Source organism: Ambystoma mexicanum, chromosome 12 (assembly GCF_040938575.1).
Source record: "Ambystoma mexicanum isolate Mex_15411 chromosome 12, UKY_AmexF1_1, whole genome shotgun sequence".
Classification (NCBI taxonomy): domain Eukaryota; kingdom Metazoa; phylum Chordata; class Amphibia; order Caudata; family Ambystomatidae; genus Ambystoma; species Ambystoma mexicanum.
Genome location: NC_090936.1, coordinates 54,713,459 through 54,736,286, shown reverse-complemented (window position 1 = coordinate 54,736,286; position 22,828 = coordinate 54,713,459). Strand labels below are relative to the sequence as shown.

General features: G+C 44.9%; 1 protein-coding gene across 5 annotated transcripts in view; it reads left to right on the top strand.

The window, feature by feature from the left end:
- ANKRD26 (ankyrin repeat domain containing 26) overlaps positions 1 to 22,828 on the top strand; it is a 915,250-nt gene that overhangs the window by 300,630 nt on the left and 591,792 nt on the right. For 4 of the 5 annotated variants that reach the window (XM_069627947.1, XM_069627949.1, XM_069627950.1 and 1 more), the window contains 5 exons: positions 5,128 to 5,226; positions 5,572 to 5,600; positions 5,685 to 5,751; positions 5,840 to 5,884; positions 13,532 to 13,843. In XM_069627947.1, the coding sequence (XP_069484048.1) occupies positions 5,128 to 5,226; positions 5,572 to 5,600; positions 5,685 to 5,751; positions 5,840 to 5,884; positions 13,532 to 13,843 (552 nt within the window). The remainder of the gene's footprint in view (positions 1 to 5,127; positions 5,227 to 5,571; positions 5,601 to 5,684; positions 5,752 to 5,839; positions 5,885 to 13,531; positions 13,844 to 22,828) is intronic. The other variant, XM_069627948.1, reaches the window with a different exon arrangement.

Genomic DNA, 22,828 nt, shown 5'->3' with positions numbered 1-22,828 from the left:
ATTTGGGCATAGCTCCCCAAGCTACCCCCTCAGTCCAAGGTTGTCGCAGAGATTTCCTTTGAAGCTTCTGGTGGAAGTCACGAATAGGCGCGATATTTCACTTCGCACTTTGGTGTCCTAGAATTCTTTTGTACAAGGCTGTAGCACAGACCATTCTTTCCAACCTAGTAATCATCACTTAGGTGCCCTGGAAGTTCATGGTGGTTCCATTTTGTTTCTGGTATCCTCTCAGCAGAAACCTGTTTTCGGGCTGACATCCCCCCCATGTTTTTTTTTCATCTGCCTTGCCAATATTGTTTTGCAGCCATAGTTAGTCTCTGGTAAGCAGCAGTTATGCGTGAACCACAGATGCACTGAGACCGACATAGGACAGAGCTGGAGTTTCTTTGAATTACTGATCCTTGACACTTTGTAACTCAAAAAGTGAAGCTTTTCCCGTGCGGCTGAAAATGAAGTTTCTTTGGGCCTTTTTCAGATTTGGCTTTGACAGAGCCTGTCATTCAGTGGTCATGCTTGGTTTTGCTGAAACACAATGTAAATGTGGATAAGCATGGCAGGGTCTTATTAATCAAATATTGTGATAAGGAATCGGAGGAAAAAGAGCCTCAGAGCAGCATTATTTAATTCCCTTTTTCCATAGAACTTTGGGCTGGCAGCAAAGCAGTGCTGATTTTTAACTCTATTTCTTTTGTATATGTAAGAACCCACTGGCAGGCTTCCTCAGTGTGCCCCCTTGTTCCATCCCGCCCAATAAACGCTTGGCAAGATGGTGCAGCCATCTTTTTGTCGCTGCAAAACACAGTTTTGAGGCCATGGTGCTCACAGGAGCCAGCACAGCCATTTTGCTGGTGACTGCAAATGGCCAGCTTTGTGATGTGGGGAAGTTCTGCTGAGTGGGTAAATAAATCCCACAAAACTGCGTCAGGGGTCACCATCTTCGTCTTCTAGTTCCTCTCCGGAATGGACTGTATGTCCACCAAAACAAGCCTCCCCAGCTGAGTGGGAAGAATTTACGCTGAAAATGATAAAAGTATTTGCGAATGTGGCCTTGTCCCCACTCGAGTACTGTCAAAAGCCATGCTCCTGTCAAAAGACCTGATAAGCATAAGAGTAAGATCCCTGCACCTTCGGGCCCGGCAATCCAAACTCCTCGAGCGTTCTAAGGATCCCTCGAGTTGAGAGAAAGTCCCTTCGAGGACTGAGTCGTCAATGCCATGGGAGCCGAGAGACTTCATCGACGCCATTGGCGCTGAAAGATGAGTCATCAGCGCCATTGGCACCAAAAGACCATTCATCAACGCCATCGACACAAAAACATAAAAGTCACTAACGCATCAGGCTTCGAGCTCCTCGATGCTATAGGCGTCGAAGTCGTTGACACAGGCATAGACGCAGCCGACGGTATCGACTATCTCGGCACCTTTGTCGACGAATATCATAACACGTTAGGGTATCATTGAAAAAACATATAACCCTTTACATAGACTTTTTCAAATCTCTTTCCTAGATTTATTAGGATGCAGAACCATCATCTGACGAATCAAAGCCTTTTGGCTTCCAATATGGTATGCCATCAGTTCATGACGCCCTAATATCTGAAGAATCCAGAATAAAACACCTTCAAGATGCCAGTGGTTTGGACACCTCACCAGAGGTAGAGTTTGGCAGTTCAGATCCATTTGATCATGCAGAAGTAACCTATAGGCAGCTAATGTCGAGGGTGCTTGTGTACATGGGATGGAGTAGACCAAGTCCAGTTTTCGAAAAAGATGACCTGACAGATATTCTGGACAGGGGGCCTCAGGAAGAGCCAATTGTTCCATTTCGTGCAGCTTTACAAAAGCGCATAACTACCAATTAGGTGGCACCTGAATTGAATCCGACGGTCAACAAAACACAGACTTCTAAATACAGGGTGTCAAGCAGTGACCTCTATTATTTGTCAAAGCACCCAACTCCAGAGAGTCTGGTGGTACAGGCTGCCACCTCAACCACAAGACAAAATGCCTACCCTACTATCCCGCCTGATAGGGATGGTAAGCATTACAATGCTCTAGCCAAGAAGGTTTTTTCTCGGCTGGAAGTATGGCCCTGAAGTCAGCAAATGCCACATGCACTTTGGCTAGGTTCACTAATACCCTTTGGGATTCTATATCCATGTCGGCTGACCATATCCCCGGAAGAACGAGATAGGTTTTTGAACATAGTCAAGGATGGAAAGGACACTGTGTGAATCCCACCAGACTGATTTCGACTCCGCTGACCGTATCAGCAGAGCAATGGTGGCTACTTTGCACAGATTTGCCTGGTTAAGAAAGTCAGAATTTGCTCCAGATGTACAATCCAGACTAGGTACATTTAAATGTTCAGCCTTAAGGCTACTGTTGGCGATTCCTGATGTATTTTAGATTATGAGGTGATGATGAACCGGCGCAGTCGTATTAAAAATGCTGAAGCTGACCAGTATTTAAGATGCATACACTTTACCCACAGAAATCCGATGCTTTGCGCTTGATTCAAGTAATGTCCAGTAATAGTACTCAAGAATTCCTGTCGCATGTACGCACTCTGCTTTTTAGAAAAAGAAAACAGATGATCCTCTTATTGTTTGCTTCAAATTCACTTTTAATTCAATGAGAGATATACATTTGTCCTTTACACATTTAGGCACTCAGTGGCCCTTCTTACGCCTTAGGCACTTTAACTAATTTGTTATGAAAAGATAGGTTATCTCTCTTTAACTAAAAGATTTTTGATATGTGTCCCTCGACACGTGTTTCTCTGCCCACTAGTTAAGGCAGTTCATCAGGAGGGTTTTTTAATCAATAATTTGACTCAAATCCTAAAGGAAAAGAAAGGATAAGAGAAAAATTAGAAAGATTTTTTGGGGGATTTGTTGTGTGTGTGTATTCTGATCAATATAAATGATAGCTTAAGCTATCCAGTATACAACATGCTTAGTTTTTAAACTCCAGATACCACTTGCTGGTTGTCTATACAGACTAATTACCTACAGTCTTGTTGTTTATTATCTCCCAAATTTGTTCGTTGGTCAGAATAGGCCGGAACAATCTCTCCATTTTTTCCTTGATTGTTACGGTTTTTGCACTTTAGTTTTCCTAAAGGTAAATAGAAAGTGGGGGATACTAAGTGGACCAATTATGTCCAGTTCTTAAGTTAGGGCTAATTATTCAGCATTAATGCTGATGGCATTATGTACTAATTTGCAGTCCGCTTTGGATTGTATCAAAATTGGATCTTACCTCGTAATTAAAGTATCTTAGCTTGCTGGTTTCCTGAGCTACAGCGTCCTCGCGGCATGATAACCGTTTTGGACACAAGATGGCTTCCTCAAAAAGCCTCAGTCATCCACCGGGGAACAGCTCTTTCAAAGTTCCAGATCTGCTCCTTAATTAACCCCTCTACAGAAAGGTGCTATAGAACCAGTACCTGTACTGGAGAGGAACAAGGGTTAGTACTGCCCGTACTTTCTAATTCCAAAGAAGGACGGAGGATTGGACCCATCAAGAAACTTGAACAAGTTCCTCAGGCAGGACAAGTTTGAGATGGTTACGCTTTCTCAGATCCTTGAAGCCCTCCAACTCCAAGATTGGATGGTGTCATTGGACCTTCAGGATTCTTATTTTCATGTGCCAACACATCTCAAGTCGAATCCCTCTGCAGCTGGTCTCCCCTTTATTCTTAACAGTTCTTTTAACTTCCCTTAAGTTGGTACTTTGCGGCTTTCATTCAACACAGTTTGGCTTTTTATCGGTTCTCCCCTCGACTCACCGGCTGTGATGAACTGTTTGGCTTTTCAGGATATCTGGAGTCAAGGTTGGTACCACGGAGACGAGCGTCTCTCCCCGGCCTGGTTATCAGCGGAGGAGGGTCTTATGTACCGTTGACATCTGCTACAACACACGCTGGCTATTGTTTGTGGTCTTACGATTCCTTCTGTGGAGGGTTTAGGGGCCTTGGTCGGAAAGGGTAAGGTCGCTTCTCTCCTTGTTATCCCCTCGGTATGCGCCGTCTTTCTCCTCCTCTTGAACTGCCATGTTGAGTTTTCTCTCACGTCGTGCAGTCTGCCTTTCTCGTCGTGTGCTTTCGTACTCTGCCTATTATCCCTTTGTGGTAAGTTAACGGCCCTCGGGTGGACGTGATTCTGGTCAATTGCCTGACCATGTCCGACCCTTGTTAGGTAAATGGCTCCGTGTTAGTCTGTTGTTAGCGGTATGCGAAAGTGTTAGTGTTGGAAGGGGGGGCAGTGTTTCGGAATATACTAGGGGTAGGATGGCGAAAAGGTGTTGTATGGAATTATAGCCCTCGTCCTAGGGGTTTGGGTAAATTCGGAGGAGTGAGATTGGTAGGAGTTATGGAATGAACGAAAATTACCAGAGTTTTTATCGTGACCTGAACAAGAAGTATTGTGGGACTGCTAGTGTGTTAATGCAGTATACTGGGGTTTCGGGAAAGAATAATCAGAGGGACGTGAAGAGGAATGGTTGGGAGTATTCGAGTATAAAACAGGATAACAGGGATACTGGGAGATATGGTTTTCGAGTCTAATGGGGTTTGTACTCCAGGAGATTTACCAGATGCCGAGGGGTTGGTAGATTTTGATAAGAGATATTTAACGAGGAAGGGAGGTTGATTTGAGTAGCCCATAACGGTCTCCAATATTTCAATTCATCTTCATCCCTGGTGCAATACCGCGTCTCACCTGCAGCATTCCCCCGAACATAACCCCGGGTTGCCCTACCTAGGCGATCCTCCCTCGCTCGTCCACCCCCAGGGATGGGATCTGAGAGCGCCAGCCCTTCCCTGGCCACCTGAATAAGGGAATCTCGAGGTCTGCTTGGGAGAATACCCTCAGGTTTCTTACAACTGGCAAGGCTGCTTTGGTTTTGGTCAAACGAATATCAACAACGTGTCTTTATCCTAGCCTGCAGTGTTGATTTATGTACTCTTTTGATACAACACTGAAAATCTATTAAATTATGTGGCGTTTGTGAAATGTAATTAATGTTGATTTGAATGTTGGGGGAAATCCTTATGAATGCACCTGTGAGGCTGACTGTAGTTTTATTTACACAATTATAAGGTCTGCTATGATTCCTTTCCTAGACCTCGTTTACATTCCTTCTTTCAAAAGAAGATCAAAAGACTATAAGATGACTAAACTAGAGGATGCAAAAGGTGTAGACTGGCCAGTGGGTCAAGTGGGTATGAAAATGTTTCTTTACAACCAAAAAGTAAGGTCTTCATTACTGTGACAATATGTAAACATGGTTCCATTAACTGTTACAGTTGTCACTCAAAAATACAGGTGCATGTTGGATCTGAAGCTATGCATTTTTTCTGCTTTACTAACTTGTCGATGGCACCTCACAATCCTTGCTATGTGTTTATTCTAAACTAGCATAGTGGCTCTCTGGGAATTTTTAAGCTTAAAGAAAGGGCAGCTGCATGGTTGTCATGTCCTGCAAATCTTTCTGCATGATTATATGGACAGGCAAACATTTTTGACATATTTTAAAGTGTTTTCATTAAAGGTTTCTTTCTTTTCAGATCACTCCGTCAACCTGCTTCTACAGAAGGTGGGTGCAATGAGTATTTCATTCTAGTTACAATGCGATGATGCAGTAGTTGCAACATTTTAGGTTTTTCGTTATTTTCTGCAGCCAACGACTGAAGCAAAAGAGATCTTAAAGCCAGCATTTACAGAATGTGTCAAAAACCCACAACCAGGTATTGGCAAGAAAAGAAACACATTCACACTTCTTGATCCAGTTCCATTTTTTCAGTGCCTTTTTAACTTGTGTTATCTTATTTCCAGATTTAATGAAAGAGTTGGGATTAGATGATGCTGATGATATTGAAGGTAATCTAGCTTCAGTGCCACAGTCATTTACTTGTATGGCTCACACTTTTTAGTAATCTGTTCCCATAGTTGAAATGATTAAGCGGTTGAGGTAAGCTTTAACTTGATATTTTTCCTGCCATTACCACTGGTTGTTGATGCCAAAATGAACGAAAAACTGAACAGATATCGTTTTGCGCATCAATGACTACTAAAATAAGAGTACATTAATTCATACATGATCATTCATTTTAAAAAAGTGCTTTGAGACAACTGGGAATCCAAACCAAGAATATTTCGGGATCTACCAACACTAGTAATGCATCATGGGGTTTTCTGTGGTTAACTATGCTTTAGAATTAGGCCACACGGATTTGAGGTTCCACCAGCACTTTTTGACTTTTAATATAATTTTACACTCGAGATAGGTTGTATTTTTTCACAAGTTCATCAATCAATTGCAATGTATTAGGGGCCTAATACATGTGAACACACACAATAATCACTGCATTGAGTTTCTATTATTAGATGCAATGCTTGTTTTCTAACAGTTATCCCGTTCCTTTACAACCTCCCATTACAGGCTATTCCCAACTTTCCACTTGAGCCTTGATATTTTAGATTTTTCTGTACCAAATGCTTCTTTGTCGCAACAGTTAATAAATTGCAAAAACAAAACATTTCTGCTCTCGGTACCAATCATGTTCACCCTTTACTCAAGTCAGTTTGGTCAGATGTTGCTGAAGAAAGGGGTAATGTTTGTTTGGATGCTAGAGCCAGAGAAGGTGGTGTTCTACGATACCCAGAGATTTCGTTGCTGGAAATGAGCATGGAGAGGGGAACAAAAATGTTATTTAAGCCACTTTCCAACACTTTCCCAAAACATTCTAGGACTTGAGTTTGTTTATATAATTGCACCAGTCCTAACATAATTTGGGATGGGTGTTTAGTGGGTTAAAAAAAAATAGTTTCCCTCTCGATGTTTATTTCCAATTATGAAATCACATATAACCGTGTTCTACATCATGATGTAGACTAAACTAAGCTCATCCTACCACTACTGGTAATGTTATGTTGATTACCCCTTTTCCTCTTGGCTCCCTTAATCCCCCATTCATCTGTCCCCAGCCCCTCTTCCCTGCACATTCTGTAGCAGTTTATTCTTTGCATGTGGCATGATACAAAACTCCCAAAGAAATAAAGATAAATAAAATGTGCAGCAGCCTTTCCTTTAGGGTCCAGTGCTTTAAAGTTTAGCGTTGGAAGCAGGTCAACTTCATCTGGTGGTGTTTTATTTAACTAACAGACACTAGTGGAAATGAACTACATTGTTTTGGATAGTTATCCCTTTTACGGCAGGAATACTGAATGGCAAGTTGTTGCTTGGTCAAGACAGATTCATGGTAGTTTAATTGGAGGTTTATGTAATCACGCACCATTGATTTCATTTGGGTAGTTTATTGTCCGGATAGATAGGTTGTGGAATGGTCCGCTTATTCAGGAAGCAATGGCTCGTCCTCAGATGTTGCAATGGGAGCAACAGGACCATGAAAGAAAAGTTTTTTTAATGAAGTGCTTATACTTTAATTAAACCTTTGCACTATAGAAAAATATGAGAATTAATTTAAATTGTACAATTATTAACAGGTCAGTTACATTAAATGATTAACATATCAATGGATTAAAAAAACTTCAGTTAAAAAAAAAACAATTTCATCAACATATTTGATGTGTCATGATTACTTACAAAGCAGTAATAGGCAATAAAAAACAATACAAATCATTATTCATTTAGAATATATTTTTTTAAGACAGTTTATTTCTGATTTCAAAAGCACTTCTTTCCAGACATATGCTGCAGCCCCACTCATTACCACAGAAGATTCAGAAAATATTGTATTCCAAAGTTGGAACTAATTCTTGATATACTCTGCGATAATGATCCCACATGACAGAACACTCCAATAGTAGATGCCTGCTAGTCTCAAGGTTGCATAGGCGGCATATTCTAAGTTCTATTTGACTGCCAGCCCATGCACTATGATATTCATTTGTGTCAATATATTAAAACGCATATACATGATAACACATCTGATAAAAGAGGACGACTTTAAAAGATATTGTAGAGGGCTTCCCATAGAGAAGCCGGATTTAGCATCCTCATCATATTGCATGTTCGTGTGCAGACTGTCCAGATTTATCGAGCGGTCCCAGTCTGCAGTTTGTACTTTAAGTGGGACAATACTCGTCTGGAGGTGAAAATAGTCCAATAGCTTTTAAATGTATCTGCATCGTTGCCACCAGATCAGCATAAAGTTTATTTTGCAAGCTAGCCTCAGAGGCTGAAGCTATCAGGCTTAATACAGGGCAGTTGCCAGACCGTGCCCATTTAAGTTTTATTCCAAAATTGTTTTGTGAGCGTCTCCACCGGGACTGCCCGAGGTACCTCCAAGATGGAACGCACAAGTTTTCCCTCAAGTTTATCTAGCCATTTAAAATACTTTGGCAGCAGAGCTTCATTGCTATAGAGCACTGCAGGAACCACACCAGTTTTTTAGATTTCAAGGAAGCCCTCGATAGTATTGCCACCCTTCCTCAAAATGAACTGGCGAACTGCGGACCAATTCTTAAGGACTTTCTGTGTCTTATATGTTTCATAGAAGACTAGATTGGTACGGGGGTGATAGGAATCCCCAGATATATATAAATTGACACAACTTCCAGCAGCTCGTCCCCAAACTGCCACTTAACTAGATTTCCCATTTTCTTTGTGCGGCAAAGACCATTATTTTGGTTTCCCAGTAATTTATCAGCATATTATTGTTTGCATATTCTTGTAGTGCATCCATTAAGCGCTGATTGTATCATCTGCATATGCTAACCAGGACACGTGTTCACCTGCAATACGAGGTGGAAAATGCGGCAAGCACATAACCCCAAATCCATATCTGATGCATACAAATTCAAGAGAAGGGGTGCTAGTATGCACCCCTGTTTGAGTCTTTTATTTGTAGAAGTGGTCGTAGTTACCAGCCCAGCATGGTCTATTCTGACAACAACTGTAGTATAAAGGTGTAAACTTTCTATAAGATAGAATAAAAGGGGATCAATTCCCAATTTAAAAAGTTATGCCTATAATACATTTCGGGAGATGGAATCAAATGCACAAGCATAATCTACATAGCATATATAGTATGATCTGTCCCTGTGTCTTGTGGTCTCTGAAATCACATATTGGAGAGAAATAATATTAAAAGAGATGCTATGATCCCGCCTAAAACCTGTCTGGAACTTACGTAATAGTCCCTGCTGGTCTACCAAGATCGAAGCTGCTGTAGTAAAAGAGAGGCAAAGATATTACCGCTTGAATCCAGCATGGTCAATAGCCTATAGTCTGCTGGATCCAGGCGTTCCCCCTTTTTGAACACAGGAATTAAAATTGACTGACGCCAACTAGCCGGCTCTTTACAGTATATGGTCAAATATTAATGTGAACCGCTGTGCCCATAATTCCAGCCTACCTTTAAGCGCAGCATTGGCTAAAACGTTCGGGCCAGGAGCACGCGATGCCTTGCACCTATTTATGGCCAGCAAGACCTCTTCATACACAAACCCCTGTGCAAGGGCCAAATCGTAGCCACTATAATGCCCCCACCCTCATATCTGCCATTGTGTGGTAGTTAGTACACGTTCTTAACATAGTCCCCCCATTGGGACTCGGACAGGGGTTTCACCTCCACAGGTGCTACCTCCAATGGATGTATAACCCCAGAACTTTCTACTATTATTACTACAGGGCAGGGGCAGCATAAATCACCAATTGGTGCGTTTTATATTAGTCCTATGGCTACAAAGACAGTTTTTAACACTGTTATGAAGCTTGCTACCCTTTACCCTCCTTTCTTCATATGTGGACTTTCCATTACGTCGTATGCAATGTATTGCCCTTTGCATTGTTTTCTTTTTGTTAGCAACAATGACATCAAACCAATCCTTTTAGTATACACACAAGATCTCACAGGGCAGACCACCTGCAATGACTCGCTCAACATTCCTTGGATGTCCCACTCATATCTTGCCAAGAATGTACTAATATCTTCATAGCAGTTATTGTATTGCTGTACATTTGAGTCATTCCATAGAATCCTATTTCCCAGCGAGGTTATTGACGTTTGAAAAGGGTATAACTGCTCAGCCTTACAACAAGTAGAGCGAATGGACCATGTCATGCGATCACTTATGTCATTGAATGCCACTAAATGCGTTGAATCGAAATTGTACTTGCCAATCAAGAATGCCATAAGGCACGGAAGGGATATCAAAATTCACCACTAGCCAGACATATCACATCTTTAGAAATTGGGTAGATATGTTATTCTGGTGGCAATCTAATTGTGCGGATAGTGTAACTTAAACAGGAGAGAGTTAAATCAGACAGGAAAAGACTGGCAGGCTTGTTACTACCCTTGCTGATTCCACGTTGCCCTTGGCATGCGATCTTGATGGATTTCATTGCGTATTTACCCAATAATAGGGGGTAAACTGCTATGCTGGTGTTGTTGACCCTGGCCAGACATTTTAGGGGGAGGCTAGTGTCACAAATCTGGCGCAGTGTTTCAAGCAACATGTGGTTAGTCTTTGTGGTTTGCCAGACAATATCGTATTCTGATTTTGGCAGGCTTTTTGTAGAAGGATTTGTGAGCAGTTCCAACTTTCGCATTGTTATCCTTAGGCATAGAACAAATACAACAGGTCAATTAAGAGCTTCAAGCAAAGTTTCTCTTGTAAGTGTCTCATTTGCCAAATTAAATTACAAAACTATCTTGAACTTGGTTGAGGAAAGCGAGTCCGGCGGTAGCCTTGCCGGTAAAATCAGCAGGCTGCCGCCAGACATGTGCATTTTTCCAGTGCCTGGCTCCACGGAAGCACCAGGGGATTACGACCCTGGTGTTCCTGGAAATCAGGCACCGAAAAAATGTATATCGCCATTCGCATGGGAATGGGGATGAGGGAAGCACCGGACCTGCATATAGGCAACCTTACATGTGAGCGTGTCCATTTTACTATCCAGAGAGGAGATACCACTTTGTACTTGGGTAAAGATGCATTTGATATCTCTAGGGGTGTCCAGTGAGGGCCCCGCTGTAGGATCCGTTGACTCCTGCCGTTCCTGCGCTCCATGGGTCGCCGCCTTTGATTGTGCAGGGGTCCTATAGGGCTGCTTAGACTGTGTTTTATCAGGTTTCCCCATTGTGTACCAGTAGTCCACAGCCTGGAAGCAAACCTGAAACGTTCCTTGGCGTGTACCCCCCCCCCCCCCCCCCCCACCGACTCTCCGCTGCTACTATCTCACCCAGTGGGGAGATCTCTTCACTTGAGTACCACTTTTAGACTGCCACCCAGCGCTACACACACTGCAGGGACGCCTTACCTGAATCCCTCAGAGGGTCTTCAGATCCATGTGCTTACACCATCATATCATTGGGTCGGTTGTTTGTGGCCCCTGTAACCAGTGCTCCAGAGCCCAGGCTCCTTGGTGCTTACCACTCCCCTTGGCGTCTGTGGTATTACAGGCCTCCTGCCACCCAACCAAACGCTCATCCAGAGGAGCTCACCACTGATTATTGCTATTCGGGGAGGCCAAGGTAACCCGAGTGCCAGTGTGTGTGGTCCAGCACACATCAGGGTATTCTGCCCACAGTCTTCCCTTTGCAATCACTGTTTTTAACAGGTAAGCCAGTGGACAAGTGTGCACTTTCGAGGTGCCCTAATTATGGCTGCTCACAGCTCCTGCCTTCTCCCCAGGCTCACTCCTCGGCACCTGGTACACACCCCGTAGGCCCTAGCACGCAGGCCACTGCTCCATCAGCAATGAGCGACTCCAGTAACGAGCTGTAGTCGCGGCTGCCTGGCGCATGTATATCTGGCCCGACCTTCACAGCACAATGCCTGCCTCAATGCTCAGCAGACAGGCTTCAGCCGCACGTGCGCAAACCCTGCCGTGCTCGCAGTGGGCGCTTCAGCACCTTTCTTTGCTCCAGTGCCCCCGGAGGCACTCCCAGCAGACGACTCCTATTCTGTGAAGTGTGTCACAGCTGCATCAACCACTGGAAGGAGAATGTAAAATGCGGTGCCTCAATACGCACATAGCCGCTGCTCCTGACCGCCCTGCCCCTCCCCTCCTCCAGGGAGAGCTGCGCCACGAAGGACCCGCCTTGCCCGCCACGCGAGTCAGCTGACTCTGCCTCAGCGGCTCTGAACGCCCAACACCGGCAGTTGTCCCCTCACACTTCCAAAGCGGTCATGATTCCGCTGCCTCGCACCTTCAGCTACTCCGCTGAGCATTTTCTGGGTTATCGGCTGTGAATTAACATGATCTTTATCAGGATTAACGGCAGGGTCTTGGGAACTCCCATCATAGTGGCCATCTTGGCGCTGCTCTCGAGCGCCCCCCTCCCTGAACCCCCCGCTCATCAAATCTTAATTTTGAACTCTACATGTGCTCTGTAAACACTATTCTCTGGATGTTTCCTGCAGGGGAGACCTTTTTTTGGTCGGTAGGAACTGCATAAAAGCATTTTAAAATCTATTAAATAATACTATAGGAGTGTGTGAACTATTATGTGAGTGAACCAACAGAGTGTGGTTATCAGAACTGGTGGTGCTGCGCCACTATTGATGCCATTGTGATACCTTAATAACGGAGGGCTGCTGTTTTGGGGATCTAGCCTACAACCAAAAGCCAGATTTGTGATATCCCCATTGCATGCACTCCTCAGATTGAAAGTAGGTAATTTCAATCTGAGGCGCACATGCATTAGGAGTATCACAAATCTTTTATTATGTGAGTGATGCATGGCGGAAAATTGAGTGCTGCTTCAAGGCAAACACATGGTGAATTAGACAATACTAGAAAGATGATGTTCACCTCTACTACATATTTAGCAATTACATATATTTTCTTCTTTGAGTATATGACGGTTTATTAATTGTAAGTTAATAACAAGGAAGAAAAATCCTTATAGCATTCTAGGAGGTGAAACCTAGTATCTGAAACCTTTATGTTTCACTTACTGTTAACATTGCACATCCCAATAAAGCCATTACTGAACGGCATATGACATAATATCTTTAAACTTTCAAGCACTGTGCTACTACTCTGAGCAACAACCACCAGTGGTTATCACAAAAATTACCATTGGTATTTTGGATTCAAAAGTAGATGCTACTCGGAAAGGATGGAAACAACTTACTACTATTGAGTGGTATAGCCTGAAGTACAGTTATTAGCCACTGTTTCACTGCATAACATTAGAAACTGTGAACAAGTCCATGTTCGGTATTGGGCTCGGTAGTGTATCACTTTATACATGTGTGCTTGATGTTTCTATTACAATTCACATAATGTCTGTTATTTTGGAGAAGGGGTAGACCTTGTATGAAATTCAGGCCCCTTTTTATGTCTGCTTTTCTGGCGGCCTGAAAATGTCCACATTTTGTTTGTTACTTGGATGCTGTATGCCCCCCTTCCCTATTAGCAATGGTTGGGCTTTGCTGTTGAATTTGATGCTGTACTTGGATGATTCCAGTAATTGCTCTAGAGTATGCGCTGCCAGTTAAACTCTTGCATTGTTCAACCAACAATGAAATCGTGTTGTCGCCTTTCAGATGTATCAGATTTTGATTCTTCCAGTACCTCACCGAAACCTAGCAAATTCTTTCAAGAATCCAAGCATGATAACGATCAGCCTGATCAGCTGATGGTTCTACCCAAAGAAGCGGAAAGTCCACTACAAAAGGCAGCACAAATGGAGTTTACAACAAAACATATAGCATCTGCCGACGAGGCAGATTCTCAAACAGATTCTTCCAAAATTGTCCATGATAAAAGAGCACAAACTAATGTGTCTTCTGTGGAAAAGCACGCAGGACCTCTTGAACAAACCCTACTCCCACAATCTAAAGTTGAACGTGAACAAGGTATTTATTTCACTTAACTTTCTTTCCGGTGTTTTGCTTGAATGTTTTGCCAGTAATGTGCATTGTTTATTGCTGTACATTTGCTAATGATACATTGAGGTTTTAAAACTACAGTTCTTTCGGATGCACTAGCAGGTACTGTATGTTCTGTCCCCTTTCCTTCATATTGTTGGGATGTCCCACGGAACGGGGGAAGAGCCGGAGCATGTTACTAAGCAGCAATGTAGCATTACTTTGTACGCGTGCACGCCCTGACATGTGCTCTCCCATCTTTGAGAGCCTCATATGTAAACCTGTATTGTAAAGTATTGATGGGGAGTGATGTTGCTGATGTGAGGTAGACGGTTGCTTTTTTTTGGACTCTGTGTGTCTCTCCTTGTGTGAGCTAAAATAGGTAGTTTCCCATTTATGAGGTTGCTGAGCTGGCGAATGCCCCTTCATAGATCTTATGGGGTATCTCTCTATGTTGGATAGGTGTATACCTCCCACGGCTCAAACATTCTGGCTGTGTGTAGGGTGCCGGTCTTGCGTTTTTAGGGGTATGCTGCCTCCTGCTCCATTGCATGATAGGCACGGTGGAGGGTATTGCTTTAGTGCCCTAGTATCCCACGGGCAAGTCCCAGGTATGCACTGCGTGTGTGCCGGCTCAGGGCAGGTTGTCTCCCTAGTCATCTGAGGGACCTCGGCACGTGCCTGGTGTGCCCCGCATGTGCTAGTGGAAAGGGTTCCCTTAGACCCCTCCCGTGCAAGATTAGACCTGTAAGGTATCACCCGCACAGGATGCCCTTGAAAATAAATGTGGGTGCGATTTCTCGCCGTCACCATAACCAGTACAATGAGGGACCCTGCAATAACTCAGACAGAAAAGAGCCAAGTAAACATTACTTTATTAATGCACAAGCATTCGCGAATGGGCCGCAAGTTCAAACGTCTCGCAAAGCAAGTCGTCGAAGTGCCGCGCCTTCCTCTACACATCGTGCTCTTTTATACTTTTCTGTTTACATTGCCTTGCACATAGCACACGTCCACCCCAGGGCGGATCTCCAGTTGGAGTTTATCTGAAGTATCCAGTTGGAGTTTAACGAACAACCATTGCACATTTGCTATCGTGGTCTATCGTGGTTTCCTGTTATCCCGGTCTTCACATTCTTTCGTGCCCCTTTGTGCCCGTATCTCTGTGCTCGAGGCCATGCTTACTCATTCCTTCCCCCCACCTGTATTCTGCAGATAGTTTTAGCAGGCTCAGCATGCTTCGACATACAGTGACCAAACACAATTCTTCTGTTAAAAACAAGTTCTTGCCGGGTCAGCAGGTCTTACACGCCGCCGTATAAAAGAGAAGGCCTCTTCTTTTAGCAAAAAGTACATTCATTTAACGCATATGGTGATTAGTACAAACTCCAAGTGTGAGCACAACGTTACATATGCATGCGTACCTTCAGGAAGTTCACTTAACTTTTGACCTTCATGCAAAGAAATCCTCATCTTTTGTCAGCTGCTCTCCAAAAGCTACATCAGTTAAATAGTGCTTGATTTGATAGGAAAGCACACGCGTTGCAAGGGTGCCATGCGCAAGACTTATCCAAAGAAGACAAACACATGTTGTGTTGGTCTGCGAAGGAGTAGCTCTGTGGGCACCTGGTGCATCTTTTAAATCTGTTGAGCATGAGCCGTGGGAGGTAAATCTGTGCGCAACAACACAGAGTTGCTGCTAGATGCTCTGTCCCACCAACAAAGAGAAACGGACTGACCATTGGGCAGGCATGTGGGTGAGGTACCGTGCAGGGCATGTCCGGGCATCCACGCATAGAAAATAATTCTACATTGCTGCTTAGCCATACGCCCCGCTCCATGGGACATCGCAACAGTATAGAGGAAAGGCGACCGTAAGTCAATCTCCCACACATTGTTGCTTTGGGTTGAGCTTACTCCCGCTACTATGCACTAATGTACCCTAAACACTTACCCATCCTCGTTTTAAGGCAGTGAAAAACATATTTGAAAATGTAGCCGTTCCCTTGGGCGAAACATTGTCATTTTGAGATTTTAATTCAATGTTTTGTAATGGATCTCTCTTTATGTCCCTACTTGAGGGTCTTGGGGCCAAACCTACTCAAACATTGCATCAAAGGTTTGAAATGCTCTGTCCCCCCTAAGAGCCAAGCCATCATTTCCCTTGTTCTTGACTTGCTTTGACGTACTTTTCCGTTTGCCTTTTCCCAGTGAACGTTTCAGTGAGTTTTTATTTCATTTTATTGTTTCCACCATGTTAATTGTCAAACTCCCTTACGTTTTTTCGACAACATAAATAATAAATGCAATTTGTTTCACCCTAAAAACATATTCTGTTGTTGATGGAACCAACATTTCTCTTTGAGTCACCATTCCTCCTTTTTTTTCTCATAGGCCCGGTTGTAGGCTCTCACCACCTTCTATATGGGGAAGATAGTCGTAAGAGATTTGGTTGGTCCGACCGCTACCGGGTTTACACCTTAGAAGGTTAAGGAAACAGGGCCCCTTGGATTAATCACTTGCCCCGAGACGCATTTATTCTTCAGCCTGTAAATGTTTGCGGACAGAGAACATGTCAGAGAAGGACTATAGCTACCTGCAGACCTGGAACTCGTTTTGAGCAGGATGAGATGTACACCCGAATGGGAGCTCCACAGCGAACAAAGATTGTTATCCGCTGGAGTTTGGGGGTGGTGGTGAAGTAGATTAATGATATTGTGGTCTGACGCAGAGAACTTTGCTGCTTGCTTAGTTTGGTGAGATGGATTAAGGAGGCAGATGAAGTGGTATAATTTTGGCTATATCAATTAAAGAAAAGAACGTACCTTTCTCTATTTCGAATGGATTGTGTCCTCCCACGTATTCCTCATCTTATGATAATTCGTTATCTACAGCTTTGCTGCTTCGGAAAAAAAAATTCTCTCGGCAGAGGGCGCTGTGCTCGAGGTCATGGTGTCGATTGTCCCTTGACGGACTCCGTACTCTGTCGACGTCACCGATGGTATAAATAGCTCGAGCCGCGCCCATTGCTTCAGTTCTGTTTTTCCGATCGCTTCGCTATCGAGAACGGCACGCTTGAGATTTTCTCTGAAGAAAATGTCGTCATCTTCGACTCCTTCGACACCCAAGACTGGGCTCAAGAAGTGCGTAGATTGTAACCGGACCGACGACTGTGGTTCCTGCCAATCCATGACCAAGAAAGCTCTTCGTGAGAGGAGAGGTAAACTGTCAGTGGGGAGGCAAGCCTCTAAGAAGGCTACGTCCAAAAGACATCAGAAAGCGACTGATTCGAAGGAATCGGATCACCATAGGCACTCCAAGAGATCTCGATCCAGGAGTAGATCGAGACACTCTTCTTCCTCGTCCAAAAAAATGAAGAGGAGACGTAGATCTCCCTCATCATCATCTTCAGAGTTGACCGAAGAAATTCGGTGTCCGACAAAATCGGATTCTCCCAGAAAATGGGAAGAATTTCGTTAAAAAATGATGGAGGTATTCGAGAATGCGGCCCAGACCCCCTCGAATGAACCTCGGAAAAGCCATACCCCTAAAGTCGTTCCATTGGACGACAAAGGGAAGTCCAAGACTACCATGGTACAAAACGGTAGTGTGGAGGATACTCGAAAAACTCGAGTCGACGGCAAGTCGTCGAGGACTCTTCGAGAGTTGAGCACCTCTCCGGTGCCATTTAAAAAACATAAGTCGTCGATGACTTCGACGATTTCATCGACGGCATCGACTGTTTCGGCATCGAAACCAAAAACAACCTCGACGCCCGTGTTGAAGTCATCTTCGAAGTCTTCGAAGATTCCTTCGACAACTTCAAAGGATTTCTCTATTCCTTCGACGCGGAGGAAGAAAGAAGATTCACTCCGTTGCCCAGATCAGATATTTTTAAGCCCATGTCCCAATTTATGAGGAATCTGGCTCAGAGGAAGACAAAGTTACTCCTTTTGGAGTTTCATATGGTACAAAGCAAGTTCCTGAGGAACTTATTGATCAAGAATCTAAAATGAGAGACCTGAGTGACACTCTACATTCTGCCAGTGGGATTGACACCTCCCCAGAATTAGAGTTTGCCAGACCTGATCCTGCTGAGCATGCAGACGCTGGGTACAGGGGTTTTATAACTAGAGTTATTGAGTATATGGGTTGGGGTAACACTTCACCCGTTTTTGAACAGGATGACATGACGGATAGAATTGTCAGAGGTCCTCAAAAAGATCCAGTTCTCCCTTTTCACAAGGTTCTTCAGAGGACGGTGGAGAAAAACTGGGAAAAGCCTGAGAGCATTGCTGCTGCAGATAGTAATTTTACCAAGAAATACAGACCAGCTGGTACGGATCCCGAATACTTAAACAAGCATCCGACTCCAGAAAGTCTAGTCATTCAGGCTGCATCCACATCAAAGCAAACTGCATATCCCACTATCCCTCCAGATAGAGAGGATAAAAAAGTTGATGCCTGGGCACGTAAAGTTTTCACGTCCGGCAGTATGGCCCTTATATCGACAAATGTCACCTGTACCATGGCCAGGTTTACCCATACCCTGTGGGACTGTGTTTCGGCGGCGGCTGCTGATCATATTCCGGAAGGCGAGGAAAGGGAAGGCTTCCTGAATATAGTCAAAGACGGGAAGGAGGCAATGGGGGAATGTCTCCAGTGTGGACTGGATACTGCTGATAGTATTAGCAGATCATGGCTGCAAGCATTGTGCTACGCAGATCTGCGTGGTTGAGGAAGTCAGGGTTTGCACTAGACGTGCAAGCCAGACTCCTTAACATGCCCTTTGATGGGTCGAGGCTGTCAGCAAGGCTGATAAAAGCCTAGAAAAACTTCAGACCTCGAAAGCGGCAGCTAAATCGCTTAGCGCCTCCATGCGCCAGCCTCTAAAACCCTATTCCGGCTCATCTTCCTGAAGGGGTTGTTCTTATCGTTACTACTCCTCGTTTGGTAGAGGAAGAGGACAGGCTTCTCAAAGAGGCAAAAGAAACTTCCCTCGTGGAGCACGGGGAAGAGGTGCAAAATCAGCCTCAGCAGCGGCATCTGTACCCTCAGCCACTCCTGCAGCCGCCTCCAAATCCCTCTGGGACCTTGTTGCACAAAACACCAGTGGGAGGCAGGATATCTCAGCATCTGAAGGAATGGCGGGGCAGTACCTCAGATGCTTGGGCACTGGAAACAGTAGCCCAAGGTTACTGTCTCCCCTTCCTAAAAAGGCCTCAGAATCATCCACCGGGAGCCAACTCCGCCAAAATTCCAGATCCGCTCTTGTTGCAGGAAATTTTAACCCTGCTAGAGAAAGGTGCCATAGAACAGCTACTTGTAGCGGAGAGGAACAGGGGTTGGTACTCCCCATACTTTCTCATTCCAAAAAATTGACGGAGGACTGAGACCCATCTTGGACTTGAGAAACTTGAACAAGTTCCTCAGGAAGGACAAGTTCAAGATGGTGACTTTCTCAGATCCTTCAGGCTCTCCAACTCCAAGATTGGTTGGTATCATTGGATCTTCAGGATGCTTACTTTCATGTACCAATGCATCCAAAGGACAGAAGGTACCTGAGGTTCGCGATTGGCAATTCTCATTATCAGTTTCGAGTTCTGCCATTCGGGTTGACCTCCGCCCCGAGGGTTTTCACCAAACTGTTGGCGGTTGTGGCAGCGAGTCTCGGGAGAGGAGGTATTCACATATATCCCTACCTGGACGACTGGTTGATCAGAGCAAGTTCTCCAATACAAGTTCAGGAACATCTTTCGATCACTTGCCACTTCCTCCACAAATTGAGCGTCTCCCTCAATTTCAAGAAGTCTCATATGATACCATCCCAAAAGCTCCAGTTTATCGGAGCAGTCTTGGATACTTCCTCGGGGAAAAGCCTCGCCTCCCGAAGTGAGAGCTCTTCACATCCAGCAGATGGTAACAAAGTTCCAGAATGCCCAACGTCTACCAGCCTTCAATTTTCTCAGGTTGCTCGGCCTCATGGCATCCTGCATTTTCCTAGTACCAGAGGCCAGGTTGAGAATGAGATCCCTTCAATGGGCACTCAGAACTCAGTGGTCCCAGTTCTCAGGGAATATGTCGGATCTTCTGCAAGTCCCGAGCGCAGTTGCTCAGGATCTTCTATGGTGGGCTTGCAACGACAACATTCTCAAGGGAAAATCTCTTTGGCAACCATGGCCGGAGATAACAGTAGTGACCGACGCCTCACTCACGGGGTGGGGAGCACACACCAAGGATCTGACAATCAGCGGTCGTTGGTCTCCATCGGATTCCAAACTACACATCAACCTTTTGGAGCTGAGGGCAATCGGACTAGCGCTGAAGGCCTTTCTGCCCTCTGTACAGGGAAAGAATGTCCTGATAATGGCGGACAACACGGTGGCCATGTACTACCTCAACAAAAGAGGAGGAGTAGGATCACTACCACTGTGCAGAGAGGCAATGCAGCTATGGTTCTGGGCAATACGAGAAGGAATCTCTCTATCGGCAATTCACCTAGCCGGAGAGAACAACAAGATGGCAGACACTCTGGGCAGGCAGAGCACGGTCTCTCACGAGTGGGAGCTGGCTCAGTAAGTCCTTCTGGAGATCTTCGCCCTTTGGGGAACCCCTCAAGTGGATCTGTTCACCACCTCGATCAACCGGAAGTGCGATCAGTACTGCTCAAGGGGATTTCCTCAAAGGCGGAGCTCTGGGAGATGCATTCGTAGTGGAGTGGAAGTTTCCACTGCTGTACCAGTTTCCCCCAGTCCCCGTGATTCCTCAAGTAATCAAGAGGTTGAGAAAGTTCAGGAAAACCATGATCCTAATTGCCCCGGATTGGGCCAGGAGGAAGTGGTACCCGGACCTTCTAGACATGTCCATCTGCCCTCCAATACGTCTTCCACAAAGAGAGGATCTTCTCTCGCAAGAGGAAGGTCGGGTTCTCCATCCAGAGGTCAAGACACTCAACCTTCATGCATGGTTTCTGAGAGGTTGAGATACAAGGATTGGGATCTTCCAGATGACGTAATGGAAGTCTTGCTTTCGGCCAGAAGGCCAGCAACAAAATCTTTGTACCGATGTCGCTGGAACAGGTTTACTAACTGGTGCAAAGATAAGAATGTGGACCCTTTTCAATGTGGCACTCGAGTAGTGCTCTCTTTTCTATTACATCTAGCCAATCTGGGGCTCCATATAGGAAGAATCGAAGGATACCTTGCTGCGCTGTCTGTTTTCAAGCGCACCTCGGAAGAGGTTTCATATTTCAAAATACCATTAATCATTCAATTCTTAAAAGGGCTTACTAACGTATACCCTTCAGTACTTTTTCATTTCCCAACGTGGGATTTAAATTTAGTACTAACATTTTTGACTTGCATACCTATTGAGCCTCTGCACTCCTGTCCATTGAGACTTCTAACACTAAAAACTGTCCTCCTTGTGGCCTTATCAGCCCGCAGGGTTAGTGAACTTCAGGCTCTCTCATGCAAACCACCATATAATGTTTTTTATAAGGATAAGGTAGTCCTTAAAGTTGAACCTTACTTTTTACCAAAGGTAGTTTCGGACTTCCATTTGTCACAAAAAATACTACCAACATTTTATCCTCCTCCTCATTTGGGCAAGGAAGAGGAGAGACTGCACAGACTAGATCCCAAGAGGGCTCTTAGTTTTTACATCTCAAGGATGTCTAAATTACGACAAGATGACCAACTGTTGTGGGTTATACTGGTCATAAACTGGGCTTATCAGTAACTGGACTACTGTAACAGCCTCTATCTAAATCTTCCTGCCTCTACTCTTCGCCACTTGCAACTCATCCAGAACAGGACTGCCAGATTTGTCCTTGGCCTCAAGCCCAGGGACCGTATCTCTCCAGGACTGAAATCACTACACTGGCTCCCAGTGGCTGCAAGGATTAAGTTCAAAACCCTCTGCATTGTCCACAAGGCCTTCTGGGGCCTTGGGCCAAAATACCTGCAACTCTCTCTTCCTAAATATCTTCCTTCTCGAGCCCTTCGCTCATCCACCTCCAACTACCTCAGGGTCAGCCGCTTCTCCAAGCAACGAGCTGGGGGTAGATCTCTCGCCGCAGCAGGAGCCTCCCTCTGGAACAGCCTTCCTACCTCCCCGAAACTTGAGGAGAACCATCTCCGGTTCCGGAAGCACCTCAAAACCTTCCTCTTTGCCTCCGCTTTCTCTCCCTCTCTCCCCTGCTAAAATCACTGAACCTGCACTGAATCTGCAACTGGGCCACTCACCGATCTCATGTCCTGGCCCAGCCACTCTTCCTTGCACTGCCTACATGCACTACAGGACTGTCTGTTTCCTACAGCCCCTTCTCCCGGGACTTACCTTTGCACTTGCCACCAGCTGGCCCTATTATTTATCTTGTATTCTACTAACCATGTACTGCACTTCCCCTCTCCCCTTCCCCTGCACTTTTCCCAGTCACCCTACCCTTGCACTTGCGCGATCTGAATGACACCTGGCCTATTAGGATCGTTTTCTGTCTCCCTTTGTCCCCCCCCGCCTCGTCGCGCCTTGAAACACTTGTGTATAGGCGCGTTACAAATGCCATATCATATCATACATAACAAAACAGACCATATCCCGCTGGATCATTTTGGCCATAATTGAATGCTACAGATTGGCGGAAAAGACCCACCAGATGGGCTTCGAGCCCATTCTACAAGGGGAATGGCTACTTCTGCGGCTCTAAAGAGGGGAGTCCCGGCAGCAGATATTTGTTCAGCTGCAACTTGGAAAACAATGCATACTTTTATCAAGCAGTACTGCTTGGATACGGCCTCTTCCAATGAGGGGTTATTTGCCAAGGCAGTTCTGCATTCTGTCCATGAAAACTGTAAGTAGTACTCCCACCTCCAAAATTGCCACTGCTATGGGAGTCTATCATAAGATGAGGAATACGTGGGAGGACACAATCCATTCGAAGAACAAGTTACTTACCAACTGTAACGTTCTTTC